This window comes from Aspergillus homomorphus (assembly GCF_003184865.1).
Source record: "Aspergillus homomorphus CBS 101889 unplaced genomic scaffold BO97scaffold_2, whole genome shotgun sequence".
In the NCBI taxonomy this organism is placed as follows: domain Eukaryota; kingdom Fungi; phylum Ascomycota; class Eurotiomycetes; order Eurotiales; family Aspergillaceae; genus Aspergillus; species Aspergillus homomorphus.
The window spans coordinates 1,427,113-1,441,321 of record NW_020291888.1 but is presented as its reverse complement, the minus strand read 5'-3'; the positions used below and the strand labels follow the sequence as shown (position 1 = coordinate 1,441,321).

Genomic DNA, 14,209 nt, shown 5'->3' with positions numbered 1-14,209 from the left:
TGCTATGCTGCGCGGGATGGGACGAGATTCGGTAGGACGAGAAGGAACAACAAGAAGAAGATGAGGAGGCACTTAACGCGTCCTGCACGCAGTCTAATGTATTGATGTCTACTATACATCGCCATGTTCAATGTCAATAATGTGTATGTGATGCTTTGCGAATGGTTCAAGTCAGAAGCTCGATAGCCGCCAAAGGCGATATAACCCTTGTAAATGAACAAAGCCATTCTTATGCAATCTTATAGTTCAAGCAGCACTGACTCTCTAGAATATCTATATTCCAAGATATCACACCAGGGGTCCATCTATAGTTCCTATCTATATCTAGAGATGAGGCACTTTACCGCTCGCTAGGAGGAGATTAACGATGCTAATGATTCCTTCGCCTAGAATCAAGCCAGATGCCAGGACGACAACGGTCGACGAGGCAGCATCTGCATCCTTGCTCGCCTGTTCGGATGCGGTGCCTGACAAGCGGGGGTTCCTGTCATCTGCCGCCCAAGAGCCCGAAGCGGCTGTGCGGTCCTCGTCAGGAGTGCCGGCGGCGTCTGTCGGAGGGGCTAGATCCTGGTGTGCAGCTGTGGCAGCGGCATGTCGACGGGACCACCACCAAGCAATCAGTCCTCCGATGACACGCGCCAGTGTGAAAGAAGGGACGTTAAAGATCCCAACGGCCACGGCAATTCCGCCTGGGATCCAATCCCTCCACGGGGCTGTCACGCCGCGTCGACCTCCATTAGCGAGGGGAGAAGCAGCCACAATACGCAAAATGGTCACGCCAACGAAGATCAGCCCCGCGATCAAGGAGGCCTGCCACGCCATCGGTGGAAGGCCTTGGCCCGTGACAAGACGGGCCGTGAAGATCCAGACGTAGGCGGTAGGCGTCTGGAACATTGGACCAGGAATCTCGTAGACACTCACGTACATCTTATAGACTGCGGTGGAGAGCACCGCTCCGATGAGACTGCCGATCATTTGGCCGTAGAACTGCGCTTTGGGGCTCGCGCCTAGTAGATGGCCGGTCTTGAGATCCTGCATCATGTCTCCGGCTTGTAGGGCTCCTGACTCGGAAACCGCGCCCGCAAGAAGATTGGTGACGAGCGCCGTACGTCGCGAAAAGTGCGAGGCTGGGGTGGCGAGTGAGAAGATGAGCTGGGTCAGCTTACTGATCCCGGAAACAGGGTTCAGATCGGTCTCGCCGAGAGCGCGAACCCCCATGATGGAAAGGAGAACGGCTAGTAGTGTGGCAAGACTTGACAGGACTGGCGACATCACATCACCGAACACAATGTGCATGCAAACAACATTGAGAATTAGTGTCAAAGGGAGTAATATGAGTACTGTGCGGGTTGATATAAGCTGTGAGGGCGGTGCATCTTCATCGTCATAATGACTGGTTTTCGGATGGCTCTCGCGAGATGGGAAGAGACGGCTCTGGTAGGATGATTCTTCGGTGATAGGGCTCAAAGCAGAATAGCTAACATATGAATGCTGGTGGGGCCGGGATGTTGTTGCTTCGGGAAATATGCGACGTCCAATGCGACTGAGAAGCAGTTTGTCTTTCACTTGGGGAGCGTATGACAGAAGTGGCCGAATCACAAGCCAGCCGAGGCTGACAATGGAATCTGCAAGCATGATTGCCAAGGATATCCATACGATCCATGCCTTGCTTCCGTCATCCCAGCTATCTACGGGACCAGGAGCCCAGCCACGAGCTTTCGCAAGCGGCGAAAGGACACCCCAGCCCAACACAGCCCCAAAAAGCATATGCATACATGTCGATGGACCCATGATGATACCCTGGCCGACATATGCAGGCGATGGGTTGAGAGTCCATAGCCAGTTACGAGCGAGGTATAAGCCCAGGAGAGGGATGTCGCGAACCTGGGGAACGAAGTACGAAAACAGGGTCTAGCGATCTTGTTAGTCGAAATGCCGAACAGCAAGCGGCAGTCATAGGCCTCACATATACGCCGGACACCGCGAATGCTCCCACGAGTAGACGCATTTTCGATTTCCAGTCTTCTCTCTCCTTTGCTAGCTCGCCTGAATCATCTTTGGCAAGCAGATCGCCATTCTCCTCCGGTGGCTGCGACAAGAGAGGCGCTTCGTGTTCTTCTCGAAACCTTTGTGCTCCGCCAGCCCCACCGGATTGAACCCCCGTTTTCTCACTGCGCCATCCGCCACCATGAAGCACCTTGAGCATTAAAGCAGATGCTGTACCGCTTGGGAATTTCAGCTTTTCCCGCACGATAACTTCTTTCCTCAAGGGAACAGCAAAAACGACGCCGAAGAGGCATACCCCAAGACTCCAGAGAACCAGTTTTCCGAATCCGAGCTTGAGTGGGCCACCTTCTCCTGTACCGCCGTCACCGGATGGGCCATCTTCCCCATCCTTGAGAAGGAATTCCAAAGCAGGAATCACACCAACAAAGCCACATCCAAGTGGCATTGTGCCCACTGCTCCTGCGACCGTTTGTATAAGGACATTTTCGATGGGAGTGAACGGGTAGGCTAGATATTTAGAGAAGACCTTAAAGACCGAGAAGCCGATCAATGCCGATGGCATGGCCATTGTACTGATCCATCCCGTCTGCAGGCCGAAGTAGGTGTTGGAGAATGTGATCAGAGCGCCGATGAGGATACCGACGAGCAAGGATCGAATCGTGAAACTCTGCGCGAATATTTCGGAGGACTGTCTTCTTTGTATCTTAGGACTCAGGCTTTCCGTTTCGAATCTGGGTTCACCATCGTCATTCGCGGATCGGATCGATGAAACATCTGGGGCCTGGCGATATGGGTCCGCAGGAGTGGTCGAGGCGTCGCCCGCCATGTTGATTGTTTGGTAATTCATGCGGTGCACCCACACCGAAACTCATTTGCAGACGCAACACGTTCAATTCAACCTTCTTCCATGGCAGTCAAGCCGAGGAAACGTAGCTGGTCATGCTGTGAGAGTGACTTAGTGGATGGAAAGGGAAGAGATAAGGCGCGAGGATTGATAATCGAGGTAAAGCACAGACCGCCAGTCTAAATGACGCGATATGACTAAGCCACGATAAGCCTGTTCAGTCCCTTATCACCCGTGGCCCCTCTTTCACGAGAGAAATTGGTGTCTACAGTAGTAGTAGAGATCATTCGCCAAATTCAACTGCGTAGGAGCTAACCTCAATAGTGTCATGTAACTACATTCAAGGGACTTCCTTTGCACCACTCTTCCACCGATAACTTCAGCCGCTGTGAATAATTGACCATCGTTTTCTGTGCCAACCAAGCTAGATGAGGTGTCACAAGCAGGTTTAGTACTTCTGTGCCCTCTGCTAGTAGAGGAGAGTTGTCTGGACTAGCAGGCTCCTGAAAGAAAACATCGGTCGATGCTCCCGAGATTCTGTCTTCTTTCAGTGCCTTGACAAGCGCGTCCTCGTCTATGACTCCCCCACGAGACACATTGACCAACACTGCATGAGGAGACATGGCTTCGAACTCGGCAGTCGATATAAGATTCCGCGTAGTGTTCATGAGAGGAACAGCCACGAAAATTACTGTACTTTGCCTGATGACACTCTCGAATGGGATTCTCTCTAGATCGTCGTTAGAGTTGTTTGTTGTTTTGGCTTCACCCAACTGCTTGCGATCGGAGATAATGACTTTCATCCCCAGACCACGCGCAAGATGAGCAATCCGCTTCCCTATGTCAATCCTTAGATATGCATACCACACCAAATGCCTGCTCAGGAAACACTTACCAACAGCTCCATTTCCGATGATGCCGGCCACTTCTTCCTGACAAGTCAAGGGTGGTGTGCCGGCCTTATCGACAAAATCAAACATCAATGTCTTCCTCCGAGGCCATTCGCCCGCTCTGGTCAGTGCGTGCATCATCATAATCTTTCTCCGTGTGGCCAGGTGAAGTGCAATGGCGTGCTCAGAAACGGCTTCGGTATTTGCAGCTGGGATGTAGGAGACGACAATGCCTCGTTTCCGGCATGCCTCCAGGTCTATACAATCGGTGCCCACGGCCACAACCATGACCAGCTTCAAATTTGGGCTGATCTCGAAGGCAAGGGCACTTGCGTCAATACGCAAAGCAGACAGGACAATGACCGAGGCATCATGAATGCGCTCGTGAATTTCTGATAACGAGGTCTGCGAATAAATTGTCTTGGTGTACGTATGAGGAGCGGGTAGGTCAAAATCGGGAATCTGAACGAAATCACCTTGCAGGAAAACGATATTATGATGAGTAGAAGAATTCTGTGCCATCTTTGCAGCAGTTCAGAGACTCAAGCGGCAAGGATGCGTCGAGAGGGAAGGACTACTCCGTACTTTGCCATCGACTAAGGGAAAGTATTAACTTTTAATACTAGGTGGCTGCCCCCCTCTTCGATATCACTTCCGCGCCTTGTCAATGACATCCGACCCACTGTGCCGCTCCCCACGCTTCGTCTCTCCTTACTCCCATGTTTGTGTTTCGACTTTGACAGATAAGACAACAACCAGCTCCATCTTGGCAAATACTTAAATTCTCTATTTAGCACTCTTGAATATATAGGTTCAAGGAATGATCTAAGCCTGTCATGGAACTGCTTACAACGCAGGTCGAACCTTCCTCTCCACAAAGATCCCATGGAAGTAGCTGGTCAAATCGGCGGCACCCTCCAGCTCACCCATCCATCCAATGTACTGATCGGGTCGCATAGCAATGAGCGCTCCCCTCATTCAATCTACACCCCAGGTCTCATACGCGTTTCCGTCGGATTGTTGTCCCCAGTTGCATTTGCTGTCACTCCATACCTTGGTTAAGTCGCAGCCTTCGTCCTTGTCGAAATGGTGCACGATGCTAGGGAACATATCCAGTTCCACATCCTCAAAAGGTGCGCTGTGGAATGCTTTGACGTCAATAGCCAAGTCAAGCTTATATTTCGCCGGGGTAAATTGCTTGAGGAGACCAGCCAATATATCGCCGCATGTCCATACACGACTTGCCTGCTCCTTTGATCGCATATCCCCAGCTAAAAGCAGAATACGGAACCGCCCATCGCTTCTAGCAACCTCGTGGTCCAAGAAGGTAGGCCATTGGCTTGGCTTCGGAGTCTCACGGGAAGAAGCTTTTCACCCGGTGAGAGATGCTTGGCTACTGCCTTCGACACCTTGCAAACCAATGGACTTGCCTTGTAATAGGAAGTATGCCCCTGAGAGAAATGCTCGGTCTCGCGCATAACGTCCCTCATGGCTGCCAATTTCTCCTTCAGAACTGGCGCTGGGTGGCCGCTTTGCTGCTCTCGGTGTAAGAAAAATGCGGACCATTGACGGTCAAACTCGAGGAGCATTTCGGCAAGGGGATAATGCTCGGACTTGTAGGTATCGAGGATTGAAGAGCGTGCGAGTCCTTTGACGACAAGAGCAACTTTCCAACCAATGTTGAAGCCGTCCTGCATCCTCATATTCATACCCATTCCTATCTTAGGCGAGTGTGTATGGACTGCATCACCAGCCAAGTATATGCGACCCTTTGCATTTGTCTGTGCGATTCTTCGACCAACCTGAAGAAATAGGCCCGCAAGCCAGGAACTAATAGGGTTCTTGGAACGGAACGGGAAGATTGAACATGCCTGGTATACAGTCCACCATTTACAAACATGGTAATCGAAATGGAAAGGACTCATTATTTTCTTCACTCTCTGGTGGATTGATTCCAGTGTCACTGCCGACCGATCAAAGTCCCGCGAAAATTCGTGTTCCTCTTGCAATGGTACGTAGAACCGAACTGTGTTCTTCTCTCGTGGGATTATCAGAACTATCCCGGACACGCTGTTCACGCTACACGGCCTGCGAATATCCGCTGCAAATCGCATATTAGTTCATACTTCTTCAAATTGCATGGATGTGGAGACTGACGGTAATCAGTGATTGGAACAATGTCAATAACTCCCCTAAGACACAAATAAAGGTGTTAGTTTTGATGTAACAGCCCTGGGGACAACAAAGAGTGTGGCGTACCATACGTGATCTGTCGTCGATCCTTCGAAGGGGATATTCAGTTGTTCTCGTGTCCAACTATGAGCCCCATCACACCAATTACATACTTGGCTCTCAGCGTCCCGACCGTGCCGACCTTGTTCCTACGACGCTGAATAGTGTCTTGTTGATCATCTGCTTCCACGATATAATAGAGAGACTTGTCTGAAACCCCATGGGCTGGCGCTGGGGATGCCTCTTCCTCACTCAATGTCCTCAACTTGAGCGTGATTGGGGTAAGCTTGTGAATCGCTCTCAGGACCTTCATCGTAATGCAGCGATTCGGCAATAACACCTCTCTCTACTTCGAGATTGGAAGATTCCTCGATGGTGTCAAGGAGGAAACGCTCGATGCGACCCTGATTCAACGCAACCATAACGTATGGCGGAGTGATTTCCAATTCAGCGGACCCCTGACGACTCAGCTTTCCATTCTCGTCAGGTGCCTATGCCGATGAGTCAGTCGTGTAGGTTGGTATCTGGGTAGAAACGGTTTAAACTGACCCAAGACGACATACTGAACAGTTCGTGTCCTTCTTGGAGGACACGTTGGGCAACGCCCATACTGTCGAGTAACTCCAGGGTTCGACTCCTGAGTCCATCTGCATGACCTCTGAAGATCTTGATTCCTCTCTTGTCAATCACACGAGCATCGATGCCACAGCGTGCCATCCAGTAGGCAGCCATCAGCCCCGACGGGCCCGCGCCAATGATAAGCCTATGCAACAGTAAGTGACGGTTGAGTGTTGAGAATGAATTAGGCAAACACGTCAGTAGAAGACTCAATTGAGTCGGCCATGGTGGTGAACAATGGATATAAGAGGATGTCAAAACTCTTGATGTTTTCCAGAGAAATTGGTGTCAGCCTAGAAGGTGAAGTCAACGTTGAACTATCGCGGCAGTGGAAAGAGGCGGCATCCCGTCTAAATGAAACCGAAACGACTGAGATTTGAGCATGATTATGCGTCGCATCATTTCAGAACTAATTTGTTCCACTTGTCAAGCGGCAGACTACTTGGAGCGACCGTGCTGCATCTACTTCTCCCCATTTAGTCAATGTTTCCAAGTCACACTGCTCAGACCTGTTCCAACAAGCAATTTTACACAGAGATATCGCTCGTGCCTGATAGGCCTCCTCGGCTTCATGGAAGTGAGAGAGTCCACCGTGTGTCGTCCAGTTCGATTGCTATGTGGGGTTCGGACCATGCGGTAGTGGCCAGCGACTTGCATTAGTTGGCGGCGCTCAAGTTAACCTGCTCGACAGCCCAACAGATGCCTGTGGACACCATCTGAATTATCGCATGTAGCAGGTACAATAAACGCATGGGATAAGAGATCTGTCTTGGTCTTGGGTAATATGGAGCTCTGAACCGACTCTTTACTGAGAGATGTTGCATTGGCAGACCCCGACCTAAACAGCAGTCAGCAATTTAAATCACCCGGCATAAACACAACAACAACCAGTCCAACTTATGTCAAATCAGAGGCATGCATACATACCTCACTTCTCTACCTTAGCAGTGCGTGACTGAAGGTGTTCTTCATGACTAATTGCTCAGCAAGTTAGTCTCTGTTTAACGTACTGCGCCTGAGCAGAGTGGCTGGTAATCTCCGCGCCACCACGGCCTTGAATGCAGCAACACGACTAACCCTGCCGAAGAATGTTCGGGGCAGATTTACCCATATAACAGTTTCAAGATCGTCAGGGGATATGCCTATTCCGATAGAATTGTTGGACGCGCTTCGATGCACGATCGCCGCGGAATGTGGAAGCGCGGCGTTGAATGGACGATGAACCGATGCTCCGGAATGCTGGAGTGCGGATGATGCGATTGACAGATTCCTCTTCGTGGATGTGAGATGAGCCTCTTTCGCGTAATTATAGAGGCTGGTTGATGGGCCAAATGGCTATATAAAGATGCACAGGACTGGGGTAGAAGAGAAGAACAATCAGATCTCATCCAGTATCTTCACTGATAACCACATATCGATCTACAATACCATTAAGCTGCCAGTTCAAGCTCTTCTCAACACTTGTCTTCTTCACTACTTGAAACAAACTTTGTGATCATTTCCATACTCTTCTTTCAAGAACCAACCTTATCAACCAGCACAATGCAGTGGTCAACTGTGAGTACTCCCCTCATCCCCAAGCCTATCACAACTGAACCGAGCTAATCAACATCACCAGATCACCACCATCCTCACCCTCCTCCTTCTCAACTCCTCCCGGGCCTCAGCCTTCAGCATTGCCCGAGTCTGGGCTAGCTTCTACTCGGAGTGTCCCGCTACCGACCCGGACAGCACTACCGACCCGACACCGGACGACATTGACACCGACACCGACACTGACACCGACGCGGCCACTACCTACAGCCACAGCTTCCTCTCCAACTTCTTCGCCTCCTTCTTCCAACGCACGGAAGACCAGTCCGCCACCGTCGTCGTCGACATCTACTCAGGGACCTGTCAATCCCTCCCCGTCGGCCGCCGGTACAACGCCGACGCCATCTCCTTCAACGCCGAATCCCTGTACTCGGGGCCCTATGATCACTGCAACGTGACCCTGCACGAGGTGCCCGGCTGCGTCGACAAGCCCCTGGTCGAGGTCCCGTTCCAGGACGGCAGCGCCGAGGCCGAGTGCACCGAGCGCGAGTTCACCCCGCTCTCTCAGATGTGGATTCTCCTGCACTGCGAGACGGACCGGTCTCCTATCAGAACCGGCAGCACCGGCAAGGGCAGCAGCAGCTCCAGCAGCGGGGGCCAGCAGAAGCCTTCGCAGCAATCGCAATCGTCCTCGTCATCATCATCATCATCATCGGATCCCTCGACGCCCAACATCCCCAACATTCCCGAAATTCCCGCCATCCCCGATATCCCCAAGCTGCAGCCCACCCTCTTCTCCAAGCTGCACGCCGCGCTAGAAAATGCCACCGCCACCAATGCCACCGCTCCAGGGGCTGTGAGCGCTAACTCAACGGGTCCGGTTCTCTCGCGGGCGATGCGTCTGCGACGGGCAGCGCGCACCAGACTTTCAAATCTGTGATTTTCTCGTCTTCTTCTTGGATTGAATTGCTATTGCTGTATTTCGCCTCCTTCTGTATATCGAGTGTGAGTGTCCATTCTGGGCCCCTTTGTCTTTCAATATGTCGGATTAGCGATTTGTCGATGTTAATGGCGTTGAGGAGATACAGTGTGGAAAGAAAGATAGATTTGATTTTATATTATATAGAGCTTTAGAACACGAACACAAATTGTCTTCCTACACTGCAAATGCCTTTCCTTCACATATAGGAATAAGATAGAAGTTATTATACACATCTTGCAGACGCGCTTCGTCCACATCCATATTCAAGTGACGTAACATCGATAAGAAAGAGTACTCAGAAGTCACAGAAACGATATGTACAATCAGGTGCATGAGCGCACATTTCAACGCTTATCGCTGCTAACAATAAGCTAAAAACCAAAGCTGTCAAGCAGGGAGTTCGCATCCGGTTCGTGGAACATCGTAGGGGGCGGTTTAGGCGTCTTTTGCGACGCAACCGGCGTTTGCGGTTCAGGCAGTAGGCGCTCCTTGACCGGCAAGTCTGCCACTACGAGACTGCTTCGGCGTCGGAGCAACTTGCGGTAGTCAGGTTCCTCCTGCTGCAGAGCCAGCGATATATCTTTCTTTGGTTTGGGGGTGGGAAGCCCACCCAGGAACTCCCAGTGCCGAACCAGATCCAGTGCAAGTAAATCACAGCCCATGCGGTCATACAGACGCGCGTTGCGGACAACAAAATTCCATTCCGCCTGGGGTGAGATCTTAGATGCTCCTTTAAGCGTCTGCAGGGTTTTCTCGCGGAGTTGCTTGTAAAGAACGACCAATGCAGGGTCATTGGATAGGTACGACTTGGCCTGCAGAGGAATCATGCCCGGAGATCCAGGCGAAGAGGGTGTAGGAGGTATAAGTGATTCAACGGGAAACTACCCGGTATTAGTATCTCTTGCTACTGCTTTGTTCGTCTCCATCGTGAAACTCACAATTAGCGATTGAACGGCCATCCCACGATGTCCTAGCATCCAGAAAGCCCAGGAAGCCATCCATCGGTTGCCGTCGGCGGCGGCCTCGGGGAGCACCCTTTCCTCAAGAAGCTCCTTCAGAACGGGCCCATCATCACCTTCGTATGCGCGCGTTATTGCGATCGCGAGCTGCAAATCGCCCACCTGATTCACACAGACAAGAGCAGCATCGCGTATTTGTCCGGCGAGTAGAAAGAAAGTAGCAGCGTATTCTACCAAAAGTCAGTAAAGTCGCGGTCCTCGGCTGGTTTGTGGTGGGAGGAAGCGCACCAAATCTCCGTTTCCCGAGTAAAGCATATGCGTTTTTAAGAGCTGCTGTCTTCCATCGAGGTTCGTCGAAGTTGTTCGACAGCAAACGTTGCGTTACAGCTTGTTCACGGTGCCAGTGCGCCATGCGCCAGAGTCCTTGAAGAATATTCTTCTTCCGGAGAGCAAGGTAGTACAATGAGCAGTCAATTGGGTTCTTCTCTTCGGTTTTAGTATACTCATTTCGAGCAACAACCTCTAATTGAGCCCGCTGGTTTCTGTTAGTTCGGTCTGAAAATTTGTTCAAGCATAACACCTGGACTTACCACGGCAGCAGGATTTGACAGCCACATGAAAATTCCACTCTCTCGAGCTGACTTCCAACCTAACTTCCCAGCATATTGTCGCGAAACTAAGTCGATAAGAATGTCCTGGCTGCCACTATGGAATGCCCAAACTATCTCTCTCCATGACACTGTATCGCTGATGGCCACTCCCTGAGTTCTGCGCAACAGATGCTGTCGGAAGAACAGGAGATACCGAGCGGCATTGTCATCCATTGAGCGCCGGTGCTTCTCAACGGTGGCCACACATTCAACAGTGTCAACAAGCCGGAACTGTTCTTGACTGGACAGTTGCGGCAATGCAAATCGTGCCAGGTTTCCATTAAGCGTCATAGCTGTGTTCTCATCCACTACTGTCACTTCATCGTCCAAGGAAAGGTCGGCATAGGATGAATTAAGTTCCTTGGAAGTCGCTCTCTGTGGGGTCTGGACCTTTTTTAGCGACGCAGTCTTTTAATGACCAAGTTGAACACTTACATCATGCTCTACATAGAAGTCCTCCAGAGACATGTCCAGAAATCCGTCGATGTCATCCCCTTCCGTGTAGAACTTAAGTTTCCGGTGAAGGTTCAACAATATGGAGTGCACCAGATTAGTCTTTCCGCTGAGGATGCACTGAGCCAGGAATTGCGGGTGGAAGACAGGCAACGGTCCGTTCAGTCTGCTCACAACATCAAACAGGTCAACAGTAGATTGGCCACGAGCAGGTATACGGAGTTGAGATATCAGATGGTCAGCAGCACTAATTTCATTTTCATAAATGAACAGCTGGTTTCCGGCGCCGATGGCAAGATGGCCGTTGCTAAGCCAGCATGAATCCCCAATCGGATGCGGGGTAATATCTCGAATCCAGATTTCTCGAATCTGTGTCCAAGAGGGGCGAGAGTCAAGGTAATCGTAACGCAATTGTGAGAGAAGGATCACTTTATAAGGAAATCCAACTGCGAGGATGGATTGCATGTCCGGGGTAGATGTCCAGTCAAGGTCACGAATCGAATCTTGTTGCGAAAAGTGCTCTTCATATTCTAGCTGGGCATCATTGGTATCCCATATAGTCAAATGCGTACGTCCTTCGTCGACCAGAGCAGCTTTCCGAATGGAGCTCCCGCTAGCCAGTGACAGGTTCGTAATGCCTGTTTCAACTGTGGACGTCAGGAGCCAATCGACGCGGTTGTTTTCCCTATCAACCTTGACCGTCCAAGTTCTAACGGTGCCATTCTTGGTGTACGAGAGTGCAATGTCCGGCGAGAAGAGGTCGAAGAAGCCGGAAATTTCAGCTTCGCGACCAGCTGGATCAACAGGCAGTATGTAAGCAATGTCCTCTTCGAGCCCAAGGTGAAATGTGCAAAACTTGCGTAGCTGGCACTCGGGTTCTCCCTGTTTCACATTTGGTAGTTGAATCTCCCAAGCTATCCCGTCCATGCCAGTCGCAACGGTTGCTATATACACGACACCATTTGCTTCCGCGGTAGGGATCGGCAAAACACACAGAGGTTTGCTGGATAATTTGAAACTCGCAGTGGCAAGCTTTTTCGCATGGAAAGAGCGAATGTCCCAGACAGATATTCCATCATGATGAAGGTTCACTAAAAATTTGCCATCTCCGACGACACAGCTGCGATGAATATGTTCTTCTGCTAGTAGGGCACTCTGCCGGAGTAGCGCTGATCCACCGTCTCTCTGTTTCTGCCGCCAAATCAACGCTTTGCTGTCGTCCGTGCGAGAGGCAAGCGTATCGCCAATAGCGTTACGGACGATCTTCTTGATCGGCCCATTGTGCCCCGTCCACGATGCCCTCATGGCGACTCGATTTTTCCGGGGTGCCGGGTCGAATAGAATGTCGACCGGCGAATCAAACCACTCGATCCGACCATCGAAGTGGTGAACTAGAATGGCGATCGAGTCGCCTGCTTCTGTACCTTGAAAAGCGCACAACTGTGCATAGTCTTCTTCAGGTGTCAAACCAGGCATGAATGCGAAATTCAGGCCCTCAACATGCAGAATGTTAAAAACATTCATGTCCACTTTCGCCTTAGAGCCAACATCCTGCAGCGCCCATGCCGACATGTGTCCTTCGCCGTCTATGACAACGCAAATTTCCGGGCTCTTGTTCGCTACTTCGATAATATGCTCCAGGGCGTGGTTAACCGCGTTGCCTGTGCCTCGCTGCACGGCTTTCTCGGTCGCAACACAAAAGTCTCGACTGTCAACTATAAAACCGTACCGGCGAGAGGTGTCGGTATCCTTTGTCGCATGTCTCGGCTGAACAGATGCACCCATATCGATTTGTGTCCACAGCTGTAAAGCAGTCGCAGCATGTTGATCTATCGCCGCCCACACCCTAATCTTATTGTCCGCGCACAGCGTGTAGAAGACGTTTCCCATCGATTGTTCCCGGTGGAAAGGTTTGCGCCAGTGTATTCCAGTGACAATCGTTGGATGTGGAAGATATGATACTTCGAACCGGATGTTATTACCGAAGTTCAGCCTCCGCCAGACCTTGACCATTCGATCAAAGTGTCCGGCGGTAACCAAAAGCGCCGCATCAGGAGAGAACTGGGCGAATTTGACCGTGCTCGCCAGCCCTTGCTTCCAAACCGGTCGCGGCTTATCGTTCAGGAACCAGAGGGTAAGATGCGAGTTTCCGAGAAGCAGTTCATCAGGCGAGCCCCACGACAGGGTACGGATCGCCTCGTCGTCATCCTCGCTGCGAAACGTTTGGACTAAGGACCACTAAGTATAGAGAAATCTTCTCAGCATTATCGTCCATCTTATCATTCATCCGACTGTACCAACTTCCACTTTGTGTCATCTCAGTTGGCACCGACCTTGAGCGTTTCGTTCTGGATTCCGTATGGTTGGTATATGAACACATCGGGCCCACCACACGCGGCAATCTTGCCAGAGACTTCATCGATCGTTACTGCTTCTAAAACATCGGTATCGTCGACGTAGATTGTTTGCAGGAGCTTGTGTGGACCGCCGAGGATAACCAGTGCTTGGCCAGAAATGTACACCTAACACGAGACAAACGCGCATGGGCATTGAGTCAGTCAGGACGCAACCAAGTAGCAAGAATAGTAGTCGCAAAGTTTTCGAAAGTTTGGGCCTTACAATGACACGAAGCCCATCCCACAGCGCAGTGCTGAACGACTGGAGCTTCGTTGGGGGCCTCCCCGGCAGTACCGCTCGCATAGAGGCGGTGGTCGTTGGGGTGAGACGCTTGTTGCGCACAAGACGAGGTTACACCATTGCCAGATCAAGAAGCACAACGTGTCAACCTAGGAGACAGGACTGGAAGAAAAGCCGGCCAGAATAGGTGACGTGGTGAAAGGAACACGGCTGAGAAGGAGATTGACTGGAGAGGGGAGGTCACTCCGATGGTCAAGCTGTTTCTCTCCGCTGCTCTTCCCGCCTTCCGCCGTGTGACCATCAGCCGATCACTTGCGATCCGCCTGTACGTCACTACTGCTGTTCGTCCCACAGAGTGACTCTAGTACCAACATAAATTTGCCAGGCTGAGAAGAAGTTCCTCT

At 51.1% G+C, this 14,209-nt stretch overlaps 5 protein-coding genes across 5 annotated transcripts; 1 reads left to right on the top strand and 4 right to left on the bottom strand.

Moving 5' to 3' along the window:
- Positions 1–89: 89 nt before the first annotated feature.
- On the bottom strand, positions 90–2,958 carry BO97DRAFT_360805 (OPT family oligopeptide transporter). The gene is made up of 2 exons (XM_025692378.1): positions 1,967–2,958; positions 90–1,911 (listed from the first exon to the last, which is right to left on the bottom strand). The coding sequence occupies exons 1-2, from the start codon at positions 2,852–2,854 to the stop codon at positions 325–327; spliced, it is 2,475 nt and encodes an 824-aa protein (XP_025556255.1). The 5' UTR covers positions 2,855–2,958; the 3' UTR covers positions 90–324.
- Positions 2,959–3,177: 219 nt separating this feature from the next.
- Positions 3,178–4,326, bottom strand: BO97DRAFT_360803 (D-isomer specific 2-hydroxyacid dehydrogenase family protein; the record flags this gene model as incomplete). Its single annotated transcript, XM_025692377.1, has 2 exons — positions 3,747–4,326; positions 3,178–3,689 (listed from the first exon to the last, which is right to left on the bottom strand). Exons 1-2 carry the CDS (start codon positions 4,261–4,263, stop codon positions 3,178–3,180), a joined length of 1,029 nt encoding a protein of 342 aa, XP_025556254.1. The 5' UTR covers positions 4,264–4,326.
- A 261-nt stretch (positions 4,327–4,587) lies between these two features.
- Positions 4,588–6,817, bottom strand: BO97DRAFT_431101 (putative phenol 2-monooxygenase; the record flags this gene model as incomplete). Its single annotated transcript, XM_025697476.1, has 9 exons — positions 4,588–4,714; positions 4,745–5,052; positions 5,100–5,543; positions 5,613–5,842; positions 5,899–5,933; positions 6,001–6,122; positions 6,240–6,464; positions 6,523–6,736; positions 6,786–6,817. 9 exons carry the CDS (start codon positions 6,815–6,817, stop codon positions 4,588–4,590), a joined length of 1,737 nt encoding a protein of 578 aa, XP_025556253.1.
- Positions 6,818–7,986: 1,169 nt separating this feature from the next.
- On the top strand, positions 7,987–9,229 carry BO97DRAFT_83553 (uncharacterized protein). Its single transcript, XM_025701092.1, has 2 exons — positions 7,987–8,148; positions 8,210–9,229. The coding sequence occupies exons 1-2, from the start codon at positions 8,134–8,136 to the stop codon at positions 9,062–9,064; spliced, it is 870 nt and encodes a 289-aa protein (XP_025556252.1). The 5' UTR covers positions 7,987–8,133; the 3' UTR covers positions 9,065–9,229.
- Positions 9,230–9,251: 22 nt separating this feature from the next.
- Positions 9,252–14,026, bottom strand: BO97DRAFT_360799 (WD repeat protein). Its single transcript, XM_025692376.1, has 7 exons — positions 13,788–14,026; positions 13,502–13,690; positions 11,151–13,406; positions 10,656–11,099; positions 10,354–10,600; positions 10,045–10,295; positions 9,252–9,987 (listed from the first exon to the last, which is right to left on the bottom strand). Exons 1-7 carry the CDS (start codon positions 13,866–13,868, stop codon positions 9,478–9,480), a joined length of 3,978 nt encoding a protein of 1,325 aa, XP_025556251.1. The 5' UTR covers positions 13,869–14,026; the 3' UTR covers positions 9,252–9,477.
- Positions 14,027–14,209: the final 183 nt, after the last annotated feature.